Here is a 19,029-nt window from a genome sequence, read left to right as displayed (position 1 = left end):
AGGGACGTCATCGCCAGGACTCGGCCCGTGGAAGGGCCTCGCTTCCATCCTGTCCGCAGACGCCGTGCCCTGCTGGATTTTGTCAGCACTCTGGGACCTCTCCAGGCCTTGCCGGCTTTAACGTTCTCTCTGACGAATGCAGGCTGGATCTTACGATACAGAAACAGCTCGAGAATGGAATTTCAGACCCGTGTATTTGTAACTAAATAGAATATTCTTATATTTGGGTCATCCTCATATTTTGATCAGAGGGCTTCTTGTTCTAAGTAACAAGTTCTAAATCCTTGGGACTGAGGACAAGAGTAGCTTATTGTTATCTGTGATAACACTTTGTTTTCCAGACTCATGGTAACACAGTGAACCTGTTCTGCTGTTTATTAATATCATGAAAGATATGCTATTTAAGTGGATAGACCAGCCGGGTATGGGGCACACGCCTGTAATCCCAGAACTCGGGAGGCTGAGGCCTAGGAGGATCACAGGTTTAAGGCCAGCCTCAGCAACTCAGACCCTGTTTCAAACTAAAAAATAAGAACTAGGGGTGTCGCTCAGAGGTACAATACCCCTAGGTCCAATCCCCAGTATCTCATACACAAGAAAAATTGTGGGCCATGTCTGAGATTGTACGAATGAATTTAGCTAAGATATTGGGGGCAGTTTATTCTGCCATTTGTCTATACAGTAACACTGTATGGTGTGGAAGAAAAACTTGGTTTCAAACCCCAATCCTGCCACCTACTAGCTATGTGGCCTTGAATGAGTCAGCCAGCATTTAGTTTTAATAAGCTTAATTTTCAAACCCACAAAACTAAAAAATAGCTATAACCATCAGCCTAAAAGTGGTTTTTAGAATTAGAGATCACGATTGTAAAGCATGTAGCCCGGTGCCTGGCAAGCGACGGGTTTTAGTAAATGGTTATAATTGCATGACTGTAAGCCCAGAGCTTGGAGGCTGACAGGAGGAGCATTTATATTATGTCTTTCTACTACAGAGCATAGGGTCTTATGAGTGTCCTTTGATTGTGTGTTTGTTTGTTTGTTTAACATGCTATATTTTGAGTCTTTCTTGGATTGGATGATGCCAGGCTCAATTTTTTTATTTTTACAACTTTAATTTCATAAAACTTTTTGTGGGGGGTTACTGGGGATGGAACCTAGAGGCATTCTATCTTTGAGCCACACACCCCCCAGCCCTATTTTTTATTCTTTATTTTGAAATAGGGTCTCACTGAGTCGCAAAGGGCCTCACTAAGTAGTGGATTGACTCCCCCAGATCTATTTTATATTTTGTTTGAAACAGTGTCTCACCAAATAGCTAAGGCTGGCTTCAAACTTGCATGATCCTCCTGTCTCAGCCTCTCATGTACGGGGAATACAAGCGTGTGCCACCACACCAGGCATCATAAAACTTTTTTTTTTTTTTTTTTTGTGAGTATGGGGATGAAACCCAGGGGCATTTAACCTCTGAGCTACACCCCTTGCCCTATTTTTTATTCTTTAAGTTGAAACCGGGTCTCACTGAGTTGCAGAGGGCCTCACTAAGTAGCTGAGACTGTCCACGAACCGCAATCCTCCGGTCTCAGCCTCCCGAATGCTAGGATTACAAGCGTGTGCCACCACGCCTGGCTAAAACATTTTTTAATGAACCTTTACTAACCTGGAAAAACTAAGCAAAAGTCACTAATTCAGCCCCTTGATCTTTACCCATACATTCCAAAATTATTTGTAGAATTATAAAAATATAGCCTGGTGTGATGGCACAAGCCTGTAATCCCAATACGTGAGAGGCTGAGACTGGAGGATCATAGGTTTGAGGTCATCCTCAGCCAGTATTGAAACTCATCAACCTAGCAAGACCCTGTTTCAAAATAAATAAAATTACCTGGGGGTGTAGCACGAAGGTAGAATGCCTCTGGGTTCAATCCCCGGTACCACACACACAAAAGAATTATAAAAGTATGCTGAGCATGGTGTGTAATCCCGATCATAGGTTAAAGGCCAACCTCAGCAATGAAGTGAAACTCATTATTGTAGCAAAACCTGGTCTCAAAATAGAAAGCTGAGGGTGTAGCTTGGTGGTGGCCTACCCCTGGGTCCAGTCCCCCATACTACCAAAAAAAAAAAAAAAAATAGAACCGGGCGTGGTGGCACACCGGGAGGCCAAGACAGAAGGATTGCTGTTCATGGCCAGCCTCAGCTACTTGGGCCCTCCTCAACTCAGACTTGTTTAAAAATAAAGAATAAAAAATTGGGCAGGGGGTGTAGCTCGGAGGTTAAATGCCTCTGGGTTCCATCCTTAGACCTGCAAAAAAAAAAAAAAAAAAATAGGGCTGGGGAAGCTGGGCGTGGTGATTCATGCTTGTAATCCCAGCTTTCGGGAGGCTGAGACGAGGATCACGATTCGTGGCCAGCCTCAGCTAACTAGGCCCTCCACAATTTAGTGAGACCCTGTTTCAAGATAAAGAATAAAAAGTAGGGCAGGTGGTGTAGCTTGGAGGTCGAATGCCCCTGGGTTCCATCCCCAGACCTGGGGGGGGGGGGAATAGGGCTAGGAGTGTAGCTCAGAGGTCGAATGCCCCTGGGTTCCATCCCCAGACCTGCAAAATAAGTAGGAGAGCTGGGCTCTTGCTCTGAATATCTCCTACTCACACTTGCTTTCTCCTCTTCAGATGGCCCATGTCCTCCCTTGAATGAGTATCCCTCACTTCTTGAATAAACCTGTCTTTGTCTCTGGAAAAAATATATATAGAATAGTGGGGCACAGTGTTGTCCACTTATAATTTCAGTACTTGGGAGGCTGATACAGGATGATTGCAGGTTCTATGCTGGCCTCAGCAATCTAGCAAGACCCTGTTTAAAAAGGTCCCCCCTGCCCCCCGCTGGGCATGGTGGCTCATGCTTGTAATCTCAGCTTTAGGGAGGTTGAGACCAGAGGATCACAGTTCACGGACAGCTTCAGCTACTCAGTGAGACCCTGTTTCAAAATAAAGAATAAAAAAAATAGGGCTGGGGGTGTCACTCAGAGGTAGAATGCTTCTGGGTTCCATCCCCAGTACCACAAAAAACTAAGTAAATAAAAATAGGGCTGTGGGTATAACTTGGAGGTAGAATGCTTCTGGGTTCCATCCCCAGTACCACAAAAAAAAAAAAAAAAAAAAAAAATTTTTTAAGGGGCCTGGGGATATTCTTTCCAAAAGTAGAATACCCCTGGGTTTGATTCTCAGTATTGTGAAAAGAAAAAAAAAAAATTTAAGATGCCTTCATAGCAAAAAGATTAAGCTAACCTGTATTACTGTATTATAATTTTTTTTTTTTTTTTTTTTGCAGTACTGGGTATGGAACCCAGAGGCATTCTACTTCCAAACTACACCCCAGCCCTATTTTTTTTTTTTTATTCTGTATTTTGAAACCATCTCACTGAGTTGCAAAGGGCCTCACTAAGAAGCTGAGATTGTCTTCAAACCATACTCCTGTGTCAGCCTCCTCAATGTTGAGATTATACGCATGGGCCACTACACCCAATTACCTGTACTATAATCTTAAGTAAACATACTGCTTATTTTTAATTCCAAAGATAACATCTCTAAAAATAAAACTCTTCAATTTCAGTGTTCTATGGCTGCGGTTCCTCTGTGGGCAAATGTGATTGTCCTGTCTTTCTTGACTCCTCCCTTCTCGGATTTTCTGCTCACAACTAAGTAGAACATGAAGGATAGGGACTGCTCTATGATAAGCATTTTTTTTTTTTTTTTTTTTAGCATTTAATACTTATTAAAAGCCTGACGTGGTGGTGCACACCTGTAATCCCAGCATTTGGGAGGCTGAGACCGGAAGATCATGGTTCGTGGACAGCCTCAGCTACTTAGTGAGACCCTCTGCAATTTAGTGAGACCGTTTCAAAATAAAGAATAAAAAATAGGGCAGGCGGTGTAGCTTGGAGGTTGAATGCCCCTGGATTCCATCCCCGGAACCCCCCCACACACACACACAGAAAAAAAACTATTATAGAAAGAGCTAACTTAAGAACTTTTACATTTTAATTTTATTGCCATTTAGCTTTTGTTGATGAGTACAAATGACTAACAGACTAAATTGATTTTTTTTTTTCCCTTAACTTTACCAAGCTGATTTGGACAAAGTTTTGACAAAGTTGCTTCTGAAGAAAAGCTGGACCCGGGCGTGGTGGCGCACGCTTGTCATCCCAGCATTCGGGAGGCTGAGACCGGAGGATTGCGGTTCGCGGACAGCCTCAGCTCTTAGTGAGGCCCTCTGCAACTCAGTGAGACCCGGCTTCAAAATAAAGAAGAAAAAATAGGGCAGGGGGTGTAGCTCGGAGATCGAATGCCCCTGGGCTCCATCCCCAGACCTGCCAAAAAAAAGAAAAAGAAAAGCTGGATGCTCTGGTCAGCTTAGCATCTTGGCTTCTTCGAGTCAGTAGTTGTTGGGACATTGAAGAGACGCTTCAAGAAATACAGCTGCAGAATCCCAGAAAGAACAATAACAAGGCTCTGGGCTGTGGACCACCAGTTGACATAGGTATAGTTTGATTGAAGAAGAAAGAAGTCGGCCATCTTCCTCATCCGGGCAAAATTATAAAATCGCCACATGTGGAAGACGTTGTTCTGTACCTTTCGTGTGCTCACCTGTGGGAGAAAAAATGAAGGGATCTACCCCGATCTAGGCTCGTGGTGCCGCCAGCGCTGACCTAAGTCACTGGGAAGGGAAAGAATGTACCATGTCATTTTAAGGTACTCTGTATTTATTCAGCTGTGCTAATACTCAAGCCAGCATTTTCTTTCTTTTTTCTTTTTTTATTTTATTTTTTTTGGTGGTACTGGGGGTGGAACCCAGGGGCTTTCTACCTCTGGGCTACACTCCCAGACCTATTTTATATTTTATTTGGAAACAGGGTCTCACTAAGTTGTTGACAGCCTCACTAAGTAGCCGAGGCTGACTTCAAACCTGTGCGATCCTCCTGTCTCAGCCTCCCAAGCGCGGGGATTACAAGCGTGTGCCATCACGCCCAGCTTCTTTATTTTTAAGTTTGCTTTTTATTTTTTTGTTTGTTTGTTTTAGTACTGTGGGTGGAACCCAGGGGCTTTTCTACCTCCATGCTATACTCCTAGACCTATTTTATACTTTATTTGGAAACAGGGTCTCACTAAGTTGTTGAGAGCCTCACTCAGTAGCTGAGGCTGGCTTTGAACCTGTGTGATCCTCCTGTCTCAGCCTCCCAAGTGCTTACGATTACAAGTATGTGCCACCACACCCAGCATTTTTTTTTTTTTTTTTGCATCCTGGAGACTGAACCCTAGGCGCATTCTACCTCAATCTACACCCCAGCACGCACGCGCGCGCGCTCTCTCTCTCTCTCTCTCTCTCTCTCTCTCTCTCTCTCTATATATATATATATATATATATATATATTTTTTTTTTTTTTTTTTTTTTTTTTTTTTTTGGTGCTAGGGATAGAACCCAAGGACATTCTACCTCCCATCTACACCCTCAGCCCTATTTCTTCTTTCCTATTCTTTATTTTGAATCACGTGCTCACTGAGTTGCAAAGGGCCTAAGTAGTAGCTAAGGCTGCTCATGAACCATGATCCTCTTGTCTCAGCCTCCCAAATGCTGGGATTAAAAGCATGTGCCACCAATCCTGGCTCCAATCTATTTTTTATTCTTTATATTTTGAAACAGGATCTCACAAAGTAGCTGAGGTTGGCCGCGAACCTGTGATCTTCCTGTCTCTGCCTCCCTTAGTACTGGGACTACAAGTGTGCACCACACCTGGCTTAAGCAAGCATTTTCTAGGTTGATAGTATCACTAAGCTAAACCCCTACCCCCATTATACCATTTATTTATTTATTTTGTGGTATTGGGGATGGAATCCAGGGCATTCTACCTCCAAGATACACCTCCAGACCTATATTTTATTCTTTTTTTATTTTTTTGGTACTGGTTATTGAACCCAGGGGAATTCACCTCTGAGCTATCCCCCAGTCCTATTTTTATTCTTTATTTTGAAACAGTCTCACTGAGTTGCAAAGGGCCTCAATAATTAATAGCTGTCTTCAAACTGTCTTCAAACTGTGATCCTCCTGTCTCAGCCTCCCAAATACTGGAAATACAAAAGTATGCCACTCTGCCAGGCCCATAGTACTATTACACTTGATAAATACTTGTTTTGCTGTACGTGAGAGTTGATCTGGCTGAGCGTGTTGGCACATACCTGTCATCCCAGAACACTGGAGGCTGAGAAAGGAAAGTCATAGGTTCAAGGCTTCAGCGAGCAACCTAGTGAAACCCTGATTAAAAACAGGACTATGAGGGGCGGGCGTGGTGGCGCACGCTTGTGATCCCCGCGCTTGGGAGGCTGAGACAGGAGGATCGCACAGGTTTGAAGCCAGCCTCAGCTACTTAGTGAGGCTCTCAACAACTTAGTGAGACCCTGTTTCCAAATAAAATATAAAATAGGTCTGGGAGTGTAGCCCAGAGGTAGAAAGCCTCTGGGTTCCACCCCCAGTGCCACCAAAAAAAAAAAAAAAAAAATAGGACTATGAGCCAGGCATGGTGGCGCACGCTTGTAATCCCAGCATTTGGGAGGCTGAGACTGAGGATCGTGGTTCACAGACAGCCTCAACTACTTAGTGAGACCTCTGCAACTCAGTGAGACCCTGTTTAAAAATAAAGAATAGAAGCCGGGCGTGGTGGTACACACTTGTAATCCCCACACTTGGGAGGCAGAGACAGGAGGATCGCGCCGGTTCTAAGCCAGCAGCGCTGGCTTAAGAGACCCTCTTTCCAAATTAAAAAAATATATAAAATAGGTCTGGGAGTGTAGCCCTAAGGTAGAAGGGTTTCCAGGAACCCCAGTACCACCAAAAAATAATAAAATAAAGAATAGAGCTGGACTTGGTGATGCATGCTTTTTTTTTTTTTTTTTTTCTTTTTTTTCTGGTGGTACTGGGGGTGGAACCCAGAGGCTTTCTACTTCCGGACTATACTCCCAGACCCATTTTATATTTTATTTGGAAACAGGGTCTCACTAAGTTGTTGAGAGCCTCACTAAGTAGCTGAGGCTGGCTTCGAACCTGCATGGTCCTCCTGTCTCAGACTCCCAAGCACGGGGATTACAAGTGTGCACCACCACACCCGGCTTTGACACATGCTTTTAATCCCAGCATTTAGGAGGCTGAGACCAGAGGATTATGGTTCACAGATAGCCTCAGCTACTCAGTGAGGCACTTTGCAACTTAGTGAGACTCTATTTTGTAATAAAGAATAAAAAATAAGGCAGGGAGTGTGGCTCAGAAGTCGAATGCCCTGGGTTCCATCCCCAGACCTGCAAAAAATGAATGAATGAATGAATGAATAAAAGAATAAATAATAAAGCCGGGTGTTGTGGCACACGCTTGTAATCCCAGCGCTTGGGAGGCTGAGATCAGAGGATCACACAAATTCAAAGCCAGCCTCAGCTACTTGGTGAGGCTCTCAGCAACTTAGTGAGACCCTGTTTCCAAATAAAATATAAAATAGGTCTGGGATATAGCTCGGAGGTAGAAAGCCCCTGGGTTCTACCCCCAGTACCACAAAAAAAAAAAAAAAAAAAGAAAGAAAGAATAGGGCAGGGGTTGTAGCTTGGTGGTAGAATGCCCGAGTTTCATTCTCAGTACCACAAAAGAAGAAACAAAAAGGACTATGGCTAGGCATCATGGCGCAAACTTGTAATCCCAGTACTTGGGAGGTAGAGACAGAAGAACCATGCAGGTTCGAAGCCTGCCTCAGCAACTTAGTGAGGCCCTGTTGCCAAATAAAATATAACATAGGCTTGGGAGTATAGCCCAGAGGTAGAAGGCCTCTAGGTTCCATCCTCAGTACCACAAAAAAAAAAAAAAAAGGACTGTGATCAGATGTGGTGGTGCATGCTTGTAATCCGAGCTACCACCCCCAGTTCTATATTTTAGTCTTTTTTTTTTTTTAATTTGCAGTACTAGGGATGGAACTAAGGAGCATTCTACATCCAAGTGACACCTCCAGCCCTATTTTTTATTCTTTATTTTGTAACAGGGTCTCATCATGTTGCAAAGGGCCTCACTAAGTAGCAGAGGCCGTCTGAACTGCGATCCTCCTGTCTCAGCCTCCCAAATGCCGGGATTACAAGTGTGCACCACCATGCCCAGTTTACCTTTTTTTTGTGTGGTACCAGGGATGAACCCAGGGGCATTCTACCTCCAAGCTAAGCCCCCAGTCCTATTTATTATTATTATTATTATTATTATTAATTATCGTTATTATTGGGGTTTTATGCGGCACTGGGGATGGAACCCAGGGGCATTCTACCTCTGAGCTATACCCTCAGCCCTATTTTTTATTCTTTATTTTGAAACAGGGTCTCACTGAGTTGCAGATGGCCTCACTAAGTAGCTGAGGCTGTTCGCGAACTGCAATCCTTCTGTCTCAACCTTCCGAATGCTGGGATTACAAGCGTGCAACACCACGCCCGGCTTTTTTTATTCTTTTTGGAACAGGGTCTCACTGAGTTGCGGAGGGCCTCACTAAGTACCTGAGGCAGGCCATGAACCACAATCTTCTGGTCTCAGCCTCCCAAATGCTGGGATTACAAGTGTGTGCCGTCATGCTTGGCCTTTGGCTATAGTTTTAAGTTTCTTTGACTGGGGATGTGACTTAGTGTCTTCCTAGCATGCGCAAGGCCTGGGCTCAATCCCCCCACTTCCCCCACACGTGCATAAAAACCAGGGCCTCTCACATGCTAGGCAAGCACCATACCACTCAGCTACACCCCCAGCCTAGAAGGGTTTCTTTAATAATGAAAAATCAAGCCAGGCCTGGTGGTGCAAGCTTGCAATCCCAGCATTTGAGAGGCTGAGGCAGGAAGATCACAGTTCGTGGACAGCCTCAGCTACTTAGGCCCTTTGCAACTCAGTGAAGCCTTGTTACAAAATAAAAAAAATAGGGCTGGGGGTGTAGCTTGGAGGTAGAATGGCCCTGGGTTCCATCCCCACTACCACGAAAGAAAGAAAGAAAGAAAGAAAGAAAGAAAGAAAGAAAGAAAGAAAGGAGGGAGGGAGGGAGGGAGGGAGGGAGGGAGACCAGTGCTTTATCCAGAGCTCGCTTTCCACTGGAGCTCTAGCTTTCGAAAGCTTTAGCCCTCTATTGCCTTCTAGATCATCTCTACTGCCCGCGGATCCTTTATTAATGAGCCACATCATAAATACCTTAGGTGTCGCAGGAAATACTGTCATTTGGAATTACCAAACTGCCATTGCAGGACAAACCAGCCATGGACGTTGTGTAATTGTTAAACGCCCTTGGCGTTTTCAAGTAAAACTTCCATTTCTAAGGCAGGCAGTGAGCTTTTGTGCACCAAGGAGACCTTGAAAAGTAAAAATACCAGGCGCACTGGGACATGCCTGACAGCTCAACTACATGGGAGGCCAAAGTTGAGGCAGCCTTGCAGCTTAGCGGACACCACAGTGTGTGTGTGTGTGTGTGTGTGTGTGTGTGTGTGTGTGTGTGTGTGTACACGTGCACATGTGAGAGAGAGATACCAGGGATGGAACCCAGGTGCATTCTACCTCTAAGCTACATTCTCAGTCCTATTTTATTTTGTGATCTTGGGGATGGAATCCAGGTGCCTCTACCTTCGGGCTACACCTCGAGACCTATTTTCTATTTTATTTGGAAACAGGGTCTCACTAAGTAGCTGAGGCTGGCTTCGAACCTGTGCGATCCTCCTGTCTCAGCCTCCCAAGCGCAGGGATTATAAGGGTGCGCCACCACACCCTGCAACTTCAATTTTTTTTTTTTTTTTTTTTTTTGTGGTACTGGGGGTGGAACCCAGGGGCTTTCTACCTCCGGGCTATAACCCCAGACCTATTTTATATTTTATTTGGAAACAGGGTCTCACTAAGTTGCTGAGAGCCTCACTAAGTAGCCGAGGCTGGCTTCGAACCTGCGTGATCCTCCTGTCTTGGCCTCCCAAGCGGGGGGATTACAAGCGTGCGCCACCACACCTGGCAACTTTAAATTTTTGAAAAGGAGTAGGGCATGGTGGTCAAGCCTGTCATCCCAGTATTTGGAAGACTGAGACAGAAGGATTGCAGGTTTAAGGCCTGCTTCAGCAACTGAATGAGGCCCTCAACAACTCAAGAGATCCTGTTTGGTAGCAAAAGCATAAGAAGATTGGAGGCACCCAGGCGTGGTGGCAGAAGCCTGTAATCCTAGTACTTTGGAGGCTGAGAAAGGAGTATCACAAGTCTGATGGCAGCCTCAGCAAGTAGTGAGACCCATCAACCTAGTGAGATTTTGTTTAAAAAATAAAAATAAGCTGGGCGTGGTGGCACACGTTTGTAATCCTTGCTTTCGGGAGGCTGAGACAGGAGGATCACGGTTCGCAGACAGCCTCAGCTACTTAGTGAGGCCCTCCACAACTTAGTGAGACCCTGTTTCAAAATAAAGAATAAAAAAATAGGGCAGGGGGTGGAGCTCAGAGGTCAAAAGCCCCTGGGTTCTGTACCAGTATTGGGAAGAGGATTCAAAACGTATTAATGTACCAGTATTGGGAAAGATTTTCAATTTTCAAAATATGTATTTGGTAGTAAAAAAAAAAAAAAAAAAAGCCAGGAGCTTCAAGAAAAGGGCTGCGGATTCCTAGGCACCAAGGGTAATTAGTGAGAGAATAGAAGGAGCCCAAAAGCCTAGAGTCTTTTTTTTTTTTTTTTGGTGGTACTGGGGTTCCTGGAAGCCCTTCTTCCTCCGGGCTACACTCCCAGACCTATTTTATATTTTTGAAACAGGGTCTCTTATGCCAGCACGGCTGGCTTCGAACCTGCGCGATCCTCCTGTCTCCGCCTCCCAAGCACAGGGATTACAAGCGTGCGCCACCACGCCCGGCAGCCTAGAGTCTTTTTATATTTCTAGGAGAAGCCAACTTCCTCAAGGATGTGGAGGAATCCCAGACTCCCTCCAAATAAGCAACTTAACACATTTTGGAGTGTAAAAAGGCATGGGGGTCTGTGCCAGAGACAGAGCTGGTCTATCAAAAGACCTGCCCTCCTGCCCTGGAGAAAGGGCGGATCTAGCTGACTCAGAAGGCTGGTTATAAAAATACTCTGTGTCCAGGAATCTTCGGTGACTTCGTTTTGGTTCATCCCACTATGTCACTCTGTGGCGTAGTGCATTAAGCTCTAACCTCTTTCTAAGGGTGTCATAACACTTACAACCGTAATAGAATTGTCAGTGACTTTATTTCGGGTCATGCCCCTATACTATCCCAGGAATAGTATAAGGCTGTAAACTTTTTCCTATATTTCTATCTTTATAATAATAAACTCATTTAAGTTTTTGGCAAGAATTCGGACTAGTGTATATTGATCCTGGTTCAGAATAAGAACCCGCAGCTACGGGAAGTTTCTGGGAGCCTAACAGAGGTCCCCGGGAACAGTTCCCCCAAACTATAACAGGTTCCATCCTCAGACCCGCAAAATAAATAAATAAACAAATAAATAAATTAATTAAATAAAATAGGTCTGGAGGTCAGAGGTAGAATGTCCCCGGGTTTAATCTCCAGTACCAAACGCAGTAAAAAAGAGGGATAACTGGGGGTATAGCCCAAAGGTAGAATGCTGCAGGGTTAAATCTCCTTTACTACATACACACAAGAAAAACCAGTTCCCATGAATATTTCTCCCACAAATACTTCATTACCTCAATTGCATCCAGAGTATCATTCAGCTGTTTTCTTTGATTCTCTTTGTGGTCCATCTCATGCCCTTCATAGAAGACTCCAAAGTTGAGGTACACTTGCACTGAACCAAATCGATTTTGCTGGTTTGTTAGACAAAGCTGATAAAAACCTGTTGGAATTCCATTTTTTTTTTCTTCTGGTGGTACTGGGATTGGTATCCAGGGACATTCTATCTCTGAGCTACATCTCAAGCCCTATTTTTATTATTTATTTATTTATTTATTGTGCGGGTCTGGGGATGGAACCCAGGGGCATTAGACCTCTGAGCTACACCTCCTGCCCTATTTTTCATTCTTCTTTTTTTTTTTTTTTTTTTGGTGGTACTGGGGTTCCTGGAAGCCCTTCTACCTCCGGGCTACACTCCCAGACCTATTTTTACATTTTTATTTGGAAACAGGGTCTCCTAAGCCAGCGCGCATGGCTGGCTTCGAACCTGAGTGATCCTTCTGTCTCTGTCTCCCAAGCGTGGGGATTACAAGCGTGCGCCACCACGCCTGGCTTATTCTTTATTTTGAAACTGGGTCTCACTGAGTTGCAGAGGGCCTCACCAAGTAGCTGAGGCTGTCCGTGAACCGGATCCTCCGGTCTCAGCCCCCCGAATGCTGGGATTACAAGGGTGCGCCACCAAGCCCAGCTCAAGCCCTATTTTTTATTCCCTATCTTGAACAGGATCTCACTAAATTTCAGAGGGCCTCACTAAGTAGCTGGGGCTGGCCACGAACCCGAGACGCTATCTCAGCCTCCCAAGTAGTGGGGTTACAAGCATGCACCACCATACCAGCTGGGAATGCCTTTCAAAGTTCTTTGCTGTAAGAGGTCTCTAGAAACACTGGATTTTGGTGTTGTTTTCTTTTTGGTTTTTTTTTTGGGGGGGTTAGTGGTACTGGGGTTCCTGGAAACCCTTCTACCTCCGGGCTACACTCCCAGACCTATTTTTATACTTTTTAATTTGGAAACAGGGTCTCTTAAACCAGCAAGGCTGGCTTCGCACCTGAGCGATCCTCCTGTCTCTGCCTCCCAAGCGCGGGGATTACAAGCGTGCGCCACCACGCCCGGCTGGATTTTGGTGTTGAAGGCCAAATTTTCTTCCTACCATTTCGCCATCTCTAGGTACTTCCTCTTTATTTTCTGTTTCATTGAACCCAGTGGTTATAAAAGGTAGCCATGGGGATAAAAACATACCTGACTCTTGGGTAGAGAAGTTAATCTGGCCCCGGACATCCTGGGAGGTGCCGAGGTGGGAGCCCTGGGGCGTGTGTGCAGTGGCTGTGACCTGCCGTTCACGTGACATGCCGACTGTCCGCTGAACCTGCCAAGACAGAAAGAAGAGAGGAGAGGCCCCGCTATGTTAGCAAGAAGCCATTCAGGTGGTAAGATGGACATCCCACATAGCCGGGCATGGTGGCACACACCTGTAATCCCAGTACTTAGGAGGCCGAGACAGGAGGATCACAGGTTTGAGTTAGCCATAGCAACTTAACCCTGTTTCAAAAGAAAAATTAAAAAGCCGGACATGGTGGTGAATGTCCGTAATCCCAGCATTCGGGAGGCTGAGACAGGAGAATCGTGGTTCGCAGACAGCCTCAGCTCCTTAGGGAGGGCCTTTGCAAGTTTGTGAGACCCTGTTTCAAAATAAAGAATAAAAAATTAGGGCTGGGAAGCCGAGCGTGGTGGCGTACACTTGTAACCCCAGCATTTGGAAGGGTGAGACAAGAGGATTGCAGTTTACGGACAGCCCTCAGCTACATAGTGAGGCCCTTTGCAACTCAGAGAGACCCTGTTTCAAAATCAAGAATAAAAATAGGGCTGGGGTGTAGCTCAGAGTAGAATGCCCCTAGGTTCCATCCCCACTACCGCAAACAGATTAAAAATTTTAAATTAAAATTAAAATAGGAGCTGGGCATGGTGGCACACACGTGTAATCCCAGCAGTTGGGAGGCTGAGACATGAGGATCGTGGTTCACAGCCAGCCTCAGCTACTTAGTGAGGCCCTATGCAACTCAGAGAGACCCTGTTTCAAAGTAAAGATTAAAAATAGGGCTGGGAGTGTAACTCAGAGTAGAATGACTCTGGGTTCCATCCCCAGTACCGCAAAAAAAAAAAAAAAAAAAAAAAAAAAAATTTAAAATAGGGCTGGGGTGTAGCTCAGAATTATAATGTTCCTGGGTTCAATCTCTAGAAACCCATAGTACTGTAGGACAAATAAATATTCCAAACGCCAACAGCTCCTGCTAAGGAAGCCACACCTCTACCACAAGGCTGGTGTGGCTGGGATGATGGCTAGAATTCTGCCTGTAGTTCTCCTGAACTTGCTTGGTCAGTGAGCCCCCTGGTGGGCATTTGCTGCTTGGCAGCTCACAGCCCATACCTATGGCAGACACTCCATGGTGAGCTCACTAGTAGGTACTGTTCAGAGATTAAACAAAGAAAAAAAAAAAAAAAGCTCTGGCCAGGCATAGTGGCACAGGCTTGTAATCCCAGCATTTGGGAGGCTGAGACAGGAGGATTGTGGTTCAAGGACAGCCTCAACTACATAGTGAGGCCCTTTGCAACTCAGCGAGACCCTGTTTCAAAATAAAGAATAAAAAAGAAGGCTGGAGGTGTACCTTGGAGGTAGAAAGCCCTGGGTTCCATCCCCAGTACCGCAAAAAAAAAAAAAAAAAAAAAAAAATATATATATATATATATATATATATATATATAATAAAAATAATTTTTACTGGGAATTAAATTCAGAGGCATTCACCCTCCAAGTTGTACCTCCAGCCTGATTTATTTATTTATTTTTTGCAGGTCTGGGGATGGAACCCAGAGGCATTGCTCCGAGCTAAACCCCCTGCTCTAATTTTTTTTTTGTGTGTGTGTGTGGTACTGGGGTGGAACCCAGGGGCTTTTCTACCTCCAGGCTACACTCCCAGACCTATTTTATATTTTTTTATTTGGAAACTGGGTCTCTTAAGCCAGGGAAGCTGGCTTCGAACCTGCATGATCCTCTTGTCTCCGCCTCCCAAACGCGGGGATTACAAGCATGCGCCACCACACCTGGCTAAAAATCATTTTTTTAAGTTAGAGTGGAATGAAGTAAAATCAACCTAGTCTGTTACTATGTAAACAAATATTGGAAAGTTTAAAAGGTTTTTAAGATAAGCAACAAAGGAAAGAAACAGCCTTGCTGGACGTGTTGGCACATGTATATAAAACTCAGGTATTTAGAAGACTAAGACGGATCAGTGTCCAGGACTGCCTCAGCAACGTAGTGAAACCCTGAAATAAAAGAATAAAAATTGCTGGGCATGGTGGCACACTTGGGAGGCTGAGACAGAAGGATTGCAAAGGATCGAAGCCAGCCTCTGGCCAGGTGTGGTAGCGCATGGTTGTAATCCCAGTACTTGGGAGGCTGAGACAGGAGGATCACACAGGTTCGAAGCCAGCTTCAGCTACTTAGTGAGGCTCTCAGCAACCTAGTGAGACCCTGTTTACAAATAAAATATAAGTCTGGGAGTGTAGCCTGGAGGTAAAAAGCCCCTGGGTTCCATCCCTAGTACCACACACACACACACACACACACACACAAACTCAGTCTCTGACTTTATTAGTTTTTGTGGTACTAGGGATTGAAGCCAGGGGGATTCAAACCAAGGACATTCTATCTTTGAGCTACACCCCCAGCCCTATTATTTATTCTTTATTTTGAAACAGTGTCTCACTAAGAGGGCTTCACTAAGTAGCTGAGGCTGCCCAAGAACGTGTGATCCTCCTGTCTCAGCCTCCCAAGTACAGGGATTACAAGTGTGCGTCAACTTGCCCGGCAGTCTCTAACTTTACTGCTGAATTCACCATCCTTTGCAGTGTGGTATAAGACCACAGTATGTGAGGAAGTACTTGATCCATGGACATATTACCAGAACACATTTCCTTTGCTAAAAGAAATACGTTTAAGCCAGACGTGGTGGCTCACGTTTGTAATCCCCGCGCTTGGGAGGCTGAGACAGGAGGATCGCACAGGTTCGAAGGCAACCTCAGCAATTTAGTGAGACCCTGTTTCCAAATAAAGTATAAAATAGATCTGGGAGTATATCCCGGAGGTAGAAAAGCCCCTGGGTTCCACCCCCAGCACCACACATACACACAAAAAAGAATAATAAATAACTATAAAAAATAAAAGAAATGGTTTATCTGGATGCATAAAGAAACCTTTCCAGCCATTCTCCAATCTGCCAGAATTACCTATGAAGACAGTTGAGTAGATGCTACTCCTCGACCTCATTAACTAGAGCAGCTTTTTTTTAAATGTTTGGGCCAGTCTCCAAAGCTCATGTGATTTTTTCTTTCATCTTTGTCAAATGTATCCATGTTTTATTTTATTTATTTATTTATTTATTTATTTATTTATTTATGGTGGTACTGGGGTTCCTGGAAGCCCTTCTATCTCCGGGCTACTCTCCCAGACCTATTTTTACATTTTTTATTTGGAAACAGGGTCTCCTAAGCCAGCGCGCGTGGCTGGCTTCGAACCTGCGCGATCCTCCTGTCTCTGCCTCCCAAGCGCGGGGATTACAAGCATGCGCCACCACGCCCGGCCATGTTTTATTTTTTATTTATTTATTTTTTTGGTGGTACTGGGGGTGGAACCCAGAGGCTTTTTTCCTCCGGGCTATACTTCCAGGCCTATTTTATAATTTATTTGAAAACAGGGTCTCACTAAGTTGCTGAGAGCCTCACTAAGTAGCTGAGGCTGGCTTTTGAACCTGTGCGATCCTCCTGTCTCAGCCTCCCAATCACGGGGGTTATAAGCGTGCGCCACCACGCCCGGCTCTGTATCCATGTTTTAAAAAAATATTTTAGGCCAGGCGTGGTGGCACACGCTTGTAATCCCAGCATTTGGGAGGCTGAGACAGAAGGATCAAGGTTTGCAGACAGCCTCAGCTACCTCTTAGGCCCTTTGCAACTCAGTGAGACCCTGTTTCAAAATAAAGACTAAAAAATAGGGCTGGGGTGTAGCTCTGAGGTATTTGGAATGTCATCCCCAGTACTGCAAAAATAAATAAGTAAATAAAAAGGTTGGGCATAGTGGTGGCACACACCTGTAATCTCAGAACTTGGGAGGCTGAGACAGGAGGATCACAGGTTTGAGGCCAGTATCAATAACATAGCAAGATCCTTATCAACTTAGCAACTCAGTGAGACCCTGTTTCAAAAAATCAAATAGGACTGGGGGTGTAGCTCAGAGGTAGAATGCCCCTCGGTTCAGTTCCCAGTACCATAAAAATAAATATTTACAAAATTAAGCTGCACCCTCTTTCCTCTGATCCCTACCTCAGATTAATGTGCTGGTGACCTCTCCAGGAAGAGGTATATCATGTTTGTCCCAGGGCTCTGAGCGTTTCTATAGCCACTGGCTGGAGGGACTAAGCCATATGTTTCGGCTCTCCTTGGTGATTCCTTGGCTTGGTCTCACCAAGAGTTTCCAACTCACTGCAGGAATCACAGCATACTAGACAAACTTTGAGTCTAAACCTGACTTACAAAAGGAGGAAAAATCCCCAGCACGACCAGAGGAACCCACTTACCTCGTAACTGAAAAAGAAGTATCCATTCTGGTGGGCAAACTGCCAAAAGCATTCTGTGTCTCCTGGAGCGATCATGATGGCAAAATCGTGCCGGTCCGCTCCAGGCAAGAGTGGCGGCGCCTCTGAGCTGCTGAGGGCTTCTGTCTGCTGGCTCCAAACTGAAGTTGCGAGGTTCAGAGCTGCCAGCACAGCCCCGAGGAAGAGACGTGACATGATGCTTCCCGGCTCCCCTCTCCGCAGGTGCACTGCATGGAGCCTGCGGAACCGGGCTGTGCAGGCAGCCCCGAGGCTAATCATTAACTCAAGTTAAACAGGCCGGTTTCTTTCTTTCTTTCTTTCTTTCTTTCTTTCTTTCTTTCTTTCTTTCTTTCTTTCTTTTCTTTTCTTTCTCTTTCTTCCTTTCCTTCCTTCCTTCCTTCCCTCCCTCCCTCCCTCCCTTCTCCCTTCCTTCCTTTTGCGGGCCTGGGGATGGAACCCAGGGGCATTTGACCTCCGAGCTACACCCCCTGCCTTGTTTTTTATGCCTTTTTTTTTTTTTTTTTGTGGTCCTGTGGGTGGAACCCAGAGGCTTTCTACCTCCGGGCTATACTCCCAGACCTTTTTTATATTTTATTTGGAAACAGGGTCTCGGTAAGTTGCTGAGAGCCTCACTAAGTAGCTGAGGCTGGCTTCGAACCCGTGCGATCCTTCTGTCTCAGCCTCCCAAGCGCGGGGATTACAAGCGTGCGCCACTATGCCTGGTTTATATTTTTTTAACGGTACTGAGGATGAAACCCAGGGGCATTCTACCTCCGGGATACACCCCCAGCCCTATTTATTTTTTATTCTTTATTTTGAATAAGGGTCTCACTGAGTTGTGGAGGTCCTAAGTAGCTGAAGCTGGCTGCAAATTGCGATCCTCCTGTCTCAGTCTCCCAAATGCTGGGATTACAAGCATGTGCCACCACGCCCGACTCCTATTTTTTATTCTTGATTTTATAATAGGGTGTCAAAATCAAGCAGAAGTACTACTGTTTCAATGGAGGACGGCGAGGAGGAAGTGGTAGATCCCCTCCACTGAGTCTGCTAACTCAACCTGACACATTCACCTGGTGCTACCCACGACCCCCTTCCAGAGGATACTGTTCCAGCTCTCCAGCTTCTCTTTTGTTCATGACTTCCTCAGCACCCGCAGCAGGGATCAAAGCCATCTCAAACCCATGTCATCCTTCGGAAACCCATGTCATCCTTCCAGGTTCTAAGTCATCCATGGCTTCAGATGCCATGGACTGCATGGCAAGGAGAGCCAGGAAGTTCCCAGGGTCTGATTTTACTCCGTCTCCGCCCTGGGAGGGAGGTACCGTGTCAGAGGCCACCGATGTTCAGGTCCCAGCGGCTGGCTTGGTCTCGTGGGCAGGGCTGGTGCTCATGGGGGCTCACTGCCAACCTCTAGGGTAGTGTTCCTAGGCTCTCAGCCTCCGCGTCCTGACAGCACTATTCCAGCTGGTCTCTGACACCAGTGCAGTAGTGTCTTCTATCAGGAACCTTAACTGGGAGTGTCACAGGTAATAGAGAACACACTGTCTTTCCTTTGCTCACTCAAAGTGAGGAAGAAACCAGGTGTGGTGGCGCACGCTTGTAATCCCAGTACTTGGGAGGCTGAGACAGGAGGATCGCAGGTTTGCAGCCACCCTTAGCTACTTAGTAAGACC

The 19,029-nt window shown here is 45.5% G+C and overlaps 1 protein-coding gene across 1 annotated transcript; it reads right to left on the bottom strand.

Annotated features, from left to right (window-relative positions):
- Positions 1-4,409: 4,409 nt before the first annotated feature.
- TMED6 (transmembrane p24 trafficking protein 6) lies at positions 4,410-17,551 on the bottom strand (the record flags this gene model as incomplete). Its single annotated transcript, XM_080704051.1, has 4 exons — positions 4,410-4,643; positions 11,729-11,877; positions 12,951-13,077; positions 17,339-17,551. 4 exons carry the CDS (start codon positions 17,549-17,551, stop codon positions 4,410-4,412), a joined length of 723 nt encoding a protein of 240 aa, XP_080560177.1.
- Positions 17,552-19,029: the final 1,478 nt, after the last annotated feature.

This window comes from Muscardinus avellanarius (assembly GCF_963383645.1).
Source record: "Muscardinus avellanarius genome assembly, chromosome: 10".
NCBI classification, from domain to species: Eukaryota; Metazoa; Chordata; class Mammalia; order Rodentia; family Gliridae; genus Muscardinus; species Muscardinus avellanarius.
Note: the sequence above shows the minus strand (reverse complement) of the source record. Positions and strands in the feature narration are given on the sequence as shown.